We start from the raw sequence: 12,477 nt of genomic DNA, 5'->3' as shown, positions 1-12,477 counted from the left end.
CACATCTGCATGTCAGCATCTCAAAACTTCAAGACACACTTTGCAGGCTGGAAATTGTCCATAACCAGCTGGAGCAGTGCAGTCCTTGAGGAAAACATGCAGTAATGATTCCAGCACTTCTCCATCCCTGGCTGTCATGACAGTACATGGATGGAAGGAGCAGATGTAGAGCTGCATTTGCAGTTTTTCCACTCTTGGTGCTCAGTCTTACCATCAAAGAACACGACTTGAAGCAGGTCAGTTTTAAAACCCTTGCCTTTTTCTCTCCAAAGCATCACTGGCAAGCTTTTGCATTTTAAAATCCTCTATAACTGCTTCAGCTAACAGTATCACTTGTCAAAGCAGAAGGCTGCTGTCTTCATTTCAGGACTGCCTGGGGACAACACAAGCACTATTTGGTCATAACTTCATTGTTTTCAAGCAAATTATCACCTCTCTACTGTTGGTCCATTATGGTCCATCACAGCATTGCACCCTTTCACATGCACAAACTGAAATGCCAATGCAACAAGCCACAAGAGAGAACTTCACTGATCTAGTAAAATCCAGCTTAACTGAAGTCAGGTTAAACTACATGCATGTGACAGCTTATGTGAAATGATGAACTCAGATTACACCTCCTTGCTAAGCAACCAGAAAATCTTGCATTTCTACTAAGTGTGCTTCATTTCTTGGGGCACGGGTCCTTCTGCACTGGCAGAATACCACCATCTGTTATACACTGCTTGTATCCAGCAGTGCCCAAGCTCCACAATGTACCACGAAGTCCTCAAAACATCATTTCAGAAGAAAAGAGCCGATGTAAAGACACAGACAGCAACTCTAAATTACAACACTTTATTGCAGCATTGGCAAAGGTCAGATTTCTGAAGCTGGTGAAGATCAGGAGGCATTTCTGTATGAAATGTTACAACTTTACAAGTCTCTCTTCCTACATGCAGAAACCAAAACCAGTGGTAAAAAGGCTTTTAAAAGAGCTAGAAAAACCAATTAGTAGTAACATACAGATGAGCTCCTTAACTCAATTAACTATCTCTACCTGAAAGCAAACAGAGGACTATGCTAATAAATAACAGATTGTCAGAAAGAGACCAAGAAACCTCATTTCTACTGAGAAAAAAAAATAAAAACTCTACTTGTTTCCAGACTTTAACCTTCCTCTCCTTTTTTTGTCTGTTTTTTAAACTTTGTTTCAATAGACACAGAGGCTTATCAACCCATGAAGATCAACAAAATATTTGGATCCACTTCTTGACATCCTCCTGTTATGCTGACTGGCACATTTTGGTTTCAATGATACATACAATGGGCTCAACTATATCCCTGTCCTTAGGCTGGTGTCAGGCTGTTCCAAGCAGTACTAGTCAACACCCTGTGCTAATCAACTCCATGTTCTATTTTAAACCTTAACAGATATTTTACCTCCTTGGCTCTTCAGTTTTTCATCTCTCCCCACTCCCTCTTTCTTGCTCAACAGGCAGCAAAGGCTATTCCTTAATCAAGAACTTTCTTGATGAGGAGTGTCTGATAAGCAGTTAGCCTACTTGCCAGGGTTTTTCCTTTAGATTCCATCACTTGCTCCATGTATTTCTCCTGTAGATATGCAGCCCCAGAGAGCATGCTTCCAACCCAAGTGCTCAATCTGAGGATAATGTAACTTGCCTCAAAGTCAGAACTTTTTTTCTCCCACATCCTGAGCTGTCAAAGACCTTTTCCATTCCAGTGTAATCCATCTACATTTCAGGTTGATCTTTGCTTTCACTGAGCTGCTCACTGGTCAAGTTAACCATTTCATTCATTTACTTCTGCTCCTATGAGAAAATTAACCCTCCACATGGTTCCCATAACAAAAAGCGCTTGGGTTTTTTTTGCCTTTTTAAATTTTTTTTTCCTTTTTTTTTGGTAGGCCATGACTGGAAGCTTCCACTTGTTCTTTGTGGGGTTGGGGGAAGAGGGGTGGCTGCTGTTTCTGGCCCACAGCCCCAGCCTGTCTCAGGTTTCGATTCTCAACGCTCTTAGACTGACATGCTGAGATGTGTCCGCTGCTCTCATTTAATCGCTGGAGGACTCCACTATCCACAACATCAGAGATAAAGGACCTAAGGAAATGACACTGGCTGCTGGGTCAACGTCTCCTAAGAAAAGAAAGGAGAGAAAGCTTAGTATCACACAGCCAATATTATGCAGGTTGGCAAGCACTGAAATCAACCATTAGTGATTTTGATATTCTTCTACCCTCTATGTATGGAAGTTAAAATTTTCTATTATCTGCATAACTTCCAAAAGACAAACACATGAAGGCAAATCTCTCTGTTATAAGGATAGGCTAAGAGAGGTGAGATTGTTCAGCCTAGAGAAGACTCCAAGGGGACCTTAGAGCTGTTTTCCAGTACCCAAAGCGATCCTACAGTAAGACAGGAGAGGGACTTTCATAAGGCTGTCCAGCAATAGGACAAGGGCAAACGGTTTGAAGCTGAGGGAAGAGTATGTTTAGACTAGATCTTAGGAAGAAGTTCCTCAGTACAAAGGTGGTAGCATTCTGGAACAGGCAGCCTAGTGAGGCTGTGGATACCTCCACCCTGGGCGGGGGGGTTTTAAGGTCAGGCTGGATGAGGCCTCAATGCAGCAGTCTAGCTGAGAGGTATCTCTGCCCGTGGAGGAGGAGGTTGGAATAGAAAATATCTAAGGTCCTTTCCAATCTAAGCCATTCTATTATTTTATGACCTGCATCAGGAAAGTCCCTTTCACAGTCTCAGCTGATGAATCTAACATTAACTCTATGATAAGGCCCTCAAGATCACCAAGTCCAACCATAAGCTTGATACTGCTAGATCAATCACTAAACCACATCCCTGAGCACCACATCTACACATCTTTTAAATACCTCCTGGGATAGTGACTCATCCTCCCATGCAAGATGCTAAACTACTGAAGAGTACAGCTTAAATAGTTTAACCTTTAAGATTCTTAATGTTTAGAAGTACTGCAGGTATGTCTGGTGGGGATTTGCAGTAGAAGAATAGTTTAGAACATTCTTGTTCATTTCACAGTTGTAGTAAAGTCTTTGATCATCTATCCTTCATGAAAAACATGTCCCTACCCAGAAAAGAGTCACATTTAATTCACTTTGGGAGGTAAATACACATTGAAAAGTGTCACCAGTTTCCAGACACGATTCAACTAGAGCAGAGTAACCCAGCAGTAACACTGCCCTGATATAACTAACTTCAGCACAACCTCAGTTAACATCTCTGGGCTGGTTTTCAGCTGATTTCTGGATTGCAAATGAAAATTCAGTAGAACAAAGCTAAGTAAAAATGAGACGTTTACAATTACAAAAGAGCTCCAGGGCTACACACCCACGTTTTTCACCATGTAAACAGAGCAGTTCAAGTTTCTTCACATCAGTACATAAAAGCTCAGGCACCTGGCTTAGATTAAATGACTACTCAACTAGTTTGTATTGAAAATCTTGCAAGAAAAAGGTTACCAGTACATTACATGCAATACCAAGTTACTGTCTCCAGTTAACAGATAAAGCTCTCACAGTGATTCTGTAGCCTTGCCTCTTGCTTGCTTTCATCATCCAGCATTGGTTTGTTTTATTTAAACACACTGTTTTTGTCAGAAAGTGCTGAGCTGATTCATGACCACAGCTTAATGCATATTGCTCTCCTTACTTGGCTTCAACCATATTTTACTACTATGCCATCCCACAATGTTTTGGGTTGGAAGCAACCTTAAAGATCATCTAGTTCCAACCCCACTGCCATGGGCAAGGACACCACCTTCTAGACTAGGCTGCTCAAGACCCCATCCAGCCTAGCCTCAAAAACTTGCAGGGTCAGAGCCTCCACAACCTCTATGGGCAACCTGTTCCAGTGCCTCACCACACTCACAGGGAAGAATTTCTCCCTGGCATCTAGTCTAAATGCAGCTTCTTCCAGTTTGAAACCATTACCTTTTGCTCTGTCACTCCACACCTTTGTAAAAACACCCCCTTCAAATACTGTAATGTTGCTATAAGGTCTCCTTGGAGCTTTCTCTTCTCCACGCTGAACAACCCCAACTCTCTCAGCCAGTCTCCATAGGAGAGGTGCTCCAGTCCTCTGATACAATATTCCAGTTCTTTGTGGCACACTTGCTATTAAGAACATTTATGTGGTTGCAAAAGAAAGGATCTTCAAATTTAATAGATTTATTAGGATAAGATTTCACTTGCAGAATGCCTCAACTGAGAAGAATTCTCAAACATCAATAAATTCCAGAATTATGCTTTTACCACTCTATTCCCCTTTAAAAAAAAAAAAAAGAAAAGATAAGAAATGTAGAAAAAAAAAATCTGCTGTTGACAGGAAAAGGCTGAGTGCTAGCTGCAGGTAGCTAACTTGTAGAAATGACTTGCATCCAAAACAGCAGCTGCCCTGGCATGTTGGTGGCAGGTAAGGCAGAGTAAACAGTGTTTCAGTGGATTAGGGCAAGATGCTGCTGGTAAAAATATCCCAAACTTAGTAGTAGTGTTTCAAAAAAGCCCAGGTATTTCACATTACATCTCTCTCCAAATTAGTCAACTTGATCCAAGCCAATATTTGGCAAGGTCAAACCTTTGCCAGTAGCTGTAATTAAAACATCTCAAACTGTACATGGAAAATGAATCAGTTTTTTGCCACCTACTTCCCCACCTCCCTTTCCTCCTACCAACAGTTACTAACTCGTATAAATATCTTATGGGCATCTTTTCAACACCATTGCCTAAGGACCAACACTGCCTCTACTGATTCCATGTCAGAGACAAACACAGACATGTTTTTACCCAACTATGGCAGGAGCAGAAAACAGGAACATGTGAAAATGAACAGAAGTGTGACAGCATTGCACAGACTAGGAAATAATCACAGATCTGTTACTCATGTGAAGCTGGTGGAATCCAGGTCAGAAAGACAATATTAGCACTTAAACTGAAATGGGTGCGGGAGAATGTATGAGTTCTTCTGCACATCCCTGGCACCACAAGATGATAAAAAAAATTATCAGCATTTTTTAATATGTCAAATCTTCGAAATTAAATTTCAGACTTCTTCCTAATCCCTTCCTGTCCTCCATCAATCCACAATTCTTTGTGCACTTCTAGAGTTATGCATTTCTTCACTAATTCCAAGCACCTTCTCTCTCTTCCAAACACCTCCTTCTCAAAACTCACTCACTGGTCTGCTTTTCACAACTCATCTCAGCTTTGGTGCTCTCTGTTTTCCTTCCTCTAAGCACATTAACCAAAACCAGGAACATGAAACACAAGGAACACTTGGAATTACCCTGCTGAATTTGAATGGCTCTCATGGAAAGCTGGCCTAGGATGTGCATGTACTGAGGAAAAAGAATGTAGTACAGGGTGAAGAATGGCATCTGAAAAAAGGTCAGGATTAAGAAATTGTTTAAAAAGATGACAATAACTCATGAGTTTGTCCAGTTTGTGACAATGCCAGTCTGTGACTATCAGCCAGAGGCTAACAGAAATGGGATTTAGGCTGCCCAAGACTTCTGGCACATCAGTAAAAAAGTGAATGCAAAGCTTTGAAATATAATATTGGTCAATGCATCAACTACATTGCAAGTGAAGTATAAAGTGTCCAGCAGTTGAAACTAGACATTATGTTAATATTTTTCCATATTAGCTATAATCTAATTTTTCACTATTTACGAAATTATCTTTATTACTAGAATGGCTTAAAAAATCCTAGCATCCTGTTATTAACTTCATGTTTCATTTTTCATTATTAAATATGTTAAAGAGATATAAGAGTCAGATGCAAATAGGAGACCTGGAATTACCAATTAATTGGAATATGCTTTAGTTTGTCAGCTTGTGGCTTGCACCCCAATGGGCCTTTGGACAAAAACAAGTCTTTTTTGACTATGCTCTCAGAAGAGCACTGAGTTTTGAGGTTACTGCTTTTAACACGATGTTTACCAACTGTAAAAACCATGTGGTAAGGCCTCCTTCTCTACAGTCAAATGTCTCACTGCAATCCTTTTTTCTTTCCTGGCAATCAATGTTTTATAACTGACCACATTTTATGAAATCTGTTTAATTTCACTTTCTAAGCAAGCCATTTAATGGAGCTCGAACCCCTTCAAAACAAAGGGAAAACACTTTTAAGTCACAGACTGCTCTCCAGTATTGCAAATCAGTATTTTCATGACAATCCCAACCACCAAAAAAATGTTACTACTTCTGTGAATTCTGTGTTTCCTGAAGATAACCTTTTAACTGCTTGATAGCAAAGTCCCCTGGAGGCAAGAGCAAAATTTTTTGCCTTCCAAGTTCTGCTGATGCAAATCAAGGAACCCAACTTTTTATGGAGTCACAGTAAACTCTCTTTAAGGCCAGTCAGCCTTAAACATGGAGTCCCCAAAAGAATTTTCTCCTTGCAAGATTAGCATGTCTTAAAATCTGAGGCTACACAAGCAGGCAACTACAGTTCAACAGCATCAAATTCCAGTTACTGCGCCGCATTTTTGCACGTGCTTAACAAGAAACCTGACAAGGTCTGTAAATCTCACTGCTTCTATGCAGAAAAAGCACATTAATAGATAACAAATAAACACTGCCAAAGTTTTCTCTCTTGATTTTCAACAAAATGCATGCTGTATAGCCACAGCCACTAATTCATTCTTCCATTTACTATGGGTTTATCACAGAACAGCTTAGGTTGAAAGGGACCTTCGAGATCATCTACTACAACCCTCTGCCATGGGCAGGGATGCCTCTCAGTTAGACTTGGCTGCCCAAGGCCTCGTGCAGCCTGGCCTTGAATGGCCCTGAAGAGGAGGCATTCACAACCTCCCTGGACAGCCTATTCCAGAGTCCCATCACCCTCATATTGAAGAACTTCCTCCTAAGATCCCATTCAGCTTAAAACCATTCCCTCTTGTCCTACTGCTAGACACCCTTACGAAAAGTCCCTCCCCAGCCCTTCTGTAGGATCCCGTCAGGTATCAGAAAGCAGTGGTAAGATGCCCCCAGAAACTTTTTCTCTAGGCTGAACAACCCGAGCTTCCTCCACCTATCCTCATAGCAAAGGTGTTCCAGTCCTTGAATCATCTTTGTGGCCCTCCTCTGGACTCAGTCCAACAGCTCTAAAGATGTAGGTGGCAGAATCTATACCAGAAGTAAGCAAGCCACCAAAGAGCCCAAAGTCCATTAAATAAATCTTTGCTTAAATATCTTTCAGAGAATATTAAGAAAAGTATAGTTCCCTTGATGCAGGCTAAGATGGCTCAACCTGACTGCAAGCCTGAGTATTGTATTATTCAAAAAATATAATATTCCTGCTACAGTAAAGCTCCTGGTCCCTGCTCTAAGGAGCTTAGAGATTAAAAAGAACAAAGTGTAAATTACATAATGCAAAGCAACATCAGAATTGCAAGTGCATGGCACAGTTATTTGCAGGCAAACGCTGCTTAAAGTGTTGGCTGGACAATGTCTGTCCTAGTTTACACTGAAGTCTTCAACTATATTTTCTCTGAAAGAGATTTCCAAAGATCCATAAAAAAACCCCCAAACCTAATAACTTTGCAAATATCCCATGTATTGACCTGGCTGCTGTGCTTGAAGAGTCACTGCAGTATGCTGCTCATACAGCTTGCATTTGGGAGAGATGACTTTCCCACGGCATTTCCCAGCTGCTCATGCCTCAGATGGGTGTAGCCTTCACTAGGTAAAAATCTGGCTGTATGGCTGCACCCAAAGAGTGGTGGTGAATGGAGTCAAATCCAGTTGGTGGTGGGTTACAAGTGGTGTTCCCCAGGGCTCAGTATTAGGGCCAGCTATCTTAAAATATCTTTACCAATGATCTTTATGACAGGATCAAATGCATCCTCAGTCAAGTTTGCTGACAACATCAGCTTGGCTAGAAGAGTTTATCTGCTTGGGAGAGACACAAGAAAGGGATCTGGACAGGTTGAACTGATGGGGCAAAGCCGATTGTATGAGATTCAACAAGAACAAGCACCAGGTCTTGCACCCAGTTCACAAGCACCCCACACAATGCTACAGGCTTAGGGAAGAGTGGCTAGAAAGCTGCCAAGCAGAGAAGGACTCAGAGGTTTTGGTCAACAGCCAGCTGAATGCGCACCAGCAGCATGCCCAGGTGGCTAAGGTAGCCAACAGCATCCTGGTTTGTATCACAAACAGTGTGTCCAGCAGTAGAGAGGTAACTGTCACCCTGTACTGGCTGTTGGTAAATTGAATACTGTATTAAGTTCTGGTGTCCTCTCAAGCCAGACATGGAGTGCTGGAGCATGTCCAAAGAAGGGCAACAAAGATGGTGGTGGGTTTATAGCACAAATCTTATGAGGAGTGGCTGAGAGAAGTTGAGTTTTTTAGCCTGGAGAAAAGAAGGTTTAGGAGAGACTTTTTTACTCTCTACAATTACCTGAGAGGAGTCTGGAATAAGGTGGAAGATGATTTCTTTTCCCAGGTAAAAAAGAATAGGACAAGAGGAAATGGCCTCAAATGGCAGCAGGGGGAGGTTTAGGTTGGACATGAGCAACAATTTCTTCACCAAAACTGTTGGTGAGTACTGGAATAGGTTGGTCAAGAAAATGGTAGAGTCATCTCTTTCTGGTGGGCTTAAAAGATTTAGGGGTGACTTGTCAGTTCTTGTCTAAGGGGTGGACTTTATCTTAAAAGGTCTTCTCCAATCTAAATGATTCCATGAAAGAGAAAACTGCATAGTCATTTATGAAACATCTGCAAGCATTACAGCAATTGAGTGTACCTCAACAGTTTGTTTTTCAGTGCCATTACTAGGCTGGCCAGTGGCATGAAAAAGCTAAATGGACAGCACTGCTCATTTTATTCAGTTAGCTCTAGTTAAAACAATCTCCCTTAAAAAAAAGGAGGATTTCTTTGAAATACAAGCAGTATCTGTAGAGGATCCTAGTGGAGTGAATGATCATCAACAGGTTCTAAAATGTGTATGAAAATGTACCCAGAAGTTGGTCAATGTTAAGGTAACATAGCAATCTTACATAAACCTGTTTCTAGTTTACAAAGACAGACTCATTACAAGGTAAACTCTCCCATCTATCCACTTTCAAAATTAACTTTGCGAAGAAAACTGAGACATGAAAGCAGTCTGTGTTTCACCTGAAACTATTCAAATTTGTGCTGTGGGGTTAATTTAATGGTTTAGCCTCAAGCTTACTCTGAGTGAGAAGAGAGACATGAAGACATACCAAAGCTGCAGAACGACTATTAGGCACTCTGCAATGGCTCTTTTTGTTTTAATTCTAGTTTTAGTATGCTCTTGCACACCATAACTCAGAGGTCCTCCTTCCTCTTCTCTGCCTTTATTTTCTTTCTATTGACAACGTCAAATACAGAGGTAGACCTCACAAATTCACTCAACTTAAAAAGCACAACAGGAACCGATCTAGGTATTTTTGAGTATTCTCTCCCCACTCTCACTGAGAAAGTAGACATCCATCTTTTGCCCTAAACAGAGACTTCAGACTGCCAGCCACTTCGCAGCTGAAAACATAAACCTCTGTCTTGCAAACTTCTGTCAAGGATGTATTTACAGACACTGTGGTTGAAGCACAAAAGATTGCACGGTACTTTAGAATGGAAACAACTAACACATGCACTTGCATTACACAGATCATTATCTGTTTCAATTATGAAGGCAATTACTTGTCTAGAACCAGAATTACCACATTTAAAGGAAGACTGTCCTACCTCCCACCAGTTTTAAAGATTAGATCTGCATTAGGTGCTCCCTTCGGATGCTGGTAACGAGGCCGTCGTTCACGGTTAGTATTTGCTGGAGCTGGACGCTGTGCCAGGGACTGCAACATTTCTGCAATTTCATACAGAAAAAAAAGTTAAATACATTTTCTGTGCATTCTTTGAAAGGGGAATTTACACAAGCACATTTCACTGCCATGTAAGTGACAGCTTATTTACACTTTACTGTACTTCAGGGTTATTCCACAACAGCTGAATTTTACAAAGTGAAACTGAACAGACAGCTTTGACAAATCTAAGCTACCCTGGAATATCAACTTGATTTCCAGCTGTTCTTATAGAAGGAACTGCCAGCAAGGGTTTTCATCACAAGTGCTTAAAGAAAGGAACTGTAACCTTTTCTCTCTAAACATATCAGCCACCACCTTATGAATGATCAGTGACAAAGCTTCACAGCAGTGTGAGAAACCACATTAAATTACCCTGAAATAGTAACAGTTGGACAATGCTGCTGCCAATTAAGGACTCAGCAAGAAACCTGTCCTAAAATTAGGCACTGACAGGACAGGTATTTAATCCTAAGGTAGCCATAATAGGATCCTTTTACAGAGAAGAGGGTGACTCAGCTGACCTACATTACACCAGCTGTCCCATGGATGGAGCTTGTCACTTGATCATTGGTGGGAATAAATAGGTGGACACAGAAAGAAGCCTACCAGTTTACTCCCCAGTTTAGCTCTAGATATCCAACTTTTAGGCAGCTTACACTAGGTAAGTATTAAGTTTTGGCATTTGGTACAACTTCATTCCTGAAATGATAAAAATGGCTCTTTACCAGGACAAGAGAATGGTTACTAAGAACCCAATACAATAACATACGTCCTATGATATATAAATGCATCACAGGAACCTCCATGTAATCTCTGCCCATGTCAGTGCATCTAATGGAAAGTATTTCTGATAGTCAACCTGTGCAGGAAACCACACTGCTCAGCAAACAGACAGATGGAATAAATGAAGGAGAAAAGTGGGATAAGCTGTTAAACAGATTATGTTCGAAAGTCTGCTCTGTCTGGTTCTCTAATCTCTGGTAATCTCATTGGAGACACATACCCATCATCTGCTAAAAACAAAACTTCCACTGCTCTCACAATGACTTGCACAGCGCAAAACAGAAACTCTAATGAGATTCTCTTGCCATTTACCAAATGTACATGAAGCATTCAGTAAATTGAGCCAAATCTGGACAAATGAGGATACGATATTGGTGACAATCATTAATAGGACATGCAGTCATGCTCTGTATGCTCCCCTATAAACATCTGAAAACTGCTGGAAATGGCTGAGCAAGCCATTCAGTGCACTGCCAGTCCACTTCGCTGAATAACATGAAATAACATCCCCCAAAACAATTCTGTGTCAGGAGAGATCTCTGCTGGCAATGACAAGACCCAGGAAGAAAATAAGAAGATAGTATGGGACACTGCCAGCCAGGTGCTAGAAGCAAGTAATGAACAAGTGTGTGCATGCCTGTCTCCTGTTTACCATACTGCAGGTGAAAAATATTTGAGTTTGTGAAAAGTCAGTTACTGAGAAGCTGAGTAATGGAAGTCAAAAGGAAGAAGTGGAAAGGGGCAGGGTGTATTAGCTAGGTGGAAGGTATGTCACTCAGCTTTGGTTCTAGTGATGGAAAAAAAACACCTACACAGAAAAATACTAGTCTAAATTAAGAGCCACTAACAAACACTGATCAAGTAATTATTATCTGATACTACTTTTAAGTATATTAGTCAATTTTCACCTACTGGCTACCCTGAGATGATGAAAAAAAAACCCAAACAAAAAAACAAATCCAAAGGTACTTGCAAAATGTTGGGATAACTCTCAGGCACCCTTCCAGAAATTGAGACTTCTTCCTCCCTTGGAAACTTCAAAGCTTTAAACAGGAATTTAAAACCAACTCTTTCTTTCAGTGAGTAAGCACCAACTTGTTACAGGCAAGCTGGCTCTTCAAAAGTTACAATCAGCTATAAAAGTCTCAACAAAAAGCAGTTCCAAATTGTAATGCACCATGGCCCATTTAATTCAACCTGATCAATAGGTCCTTTTTAGTTCAGTTTTACTGTGTACATAGGTTAACAAAAAAGAGAATCAACAACTGTTTTAAAACTGGACCTCAATCACAGAAAAAAAGTTACTTTTCCCATGGGGATTTTCCTCCTACATCGATGCTTTATACACAGCATCTCAACAACCTATGAGAAAGCTTAAAAAAAAGTTTGCCTCTTACTGGTTATCAATTGGCAGCAGTTTGTTTGATTGACTTCTGGACAAAATCCATGTGATAATTTTATTTTGGGTGAGAAGCAAAATTCCTGATGACAACATCCTAAATTAAACAAACTGATTTTTAAGACAGCAACAAAGTTGTATGACAAAATGTAAAACCCCACATGTCCTCAACTATTAAAATATCACAAGCATCACAAAGGAGGAAATATCCCACAAAAAGTCTGAGAGATGCACACAGAAGTCTAATTCTAGTGTCTACTGCTTCTCTTCATTTTTCACAAGTGAGCTTTTTAAGAGGGGAGCATCTCAGAAAAAGAATTAAGCTGATTATATTTACTGGTAAGAATATATTGTGTTACTACTTCAGAGCTCTATGGACACTCTGGAAAAGCACTCCTTTTTTTACAAGTTTAGTTCTTATACTATCAAAGTTC

At 40.6% G+C, this 12,477-nt stretch overlaps 1 protein-coding gene across 4 annotated transcripts in view; it reads right to left on the bottom strand.

Moving 5' to 3' along the window:
• Nucleotides 1-821: 821 nt before the first annotated feature.
• Nucleotides 822-12,477, bottom strand: part of UPF2 (UPF2 regulator of nonsense mediated mRNA decay) — a 68,151-nt gene continuing 56,495 nt past the window's right edge. For 2 of the 4 annotated variants that reach the window (XM_064142648.1, XM_064142651.1), the window contains 2 exons: nt 9,743-9,863; nt 822-2,135 (listed from right to left, as the gene is read on the bottom strand). In XM_064142648.1, the coding sequence (XP_063998718.1) occupies nt 2,126-2,135; nt 9,743-9,863 (131 nt within the window). In that variant the 3' untranslated portion in view covers nt 822-2,125. Of the gene's footprint in view, nt 2,136-9,738; nt 9,864-12,477 lie in introns of those variants that run through there. The other 2 variants (XM_064142650.1, XM_064142652.1) reach the window with 1 other exon arrangement.

Source organism: Pogoniulus pusillus, chromosome 4 (assembly GCF_015220805.1).
Source record: "Pogoniulus pusillus isolate bPogPus1 chromosome 4, bPogPus1.pri, whole genome shotgun sequence".
Classification (NCBI taxonomy): Eukaryota; Metazoa; Chordata; class Aves; order Piciformes; family Lybiidae; genus Pogoniulus; species Pogoniulus pusillus.
This window is presented reverse-complemented; position numbering and strand designations above follow the sequence as displayed.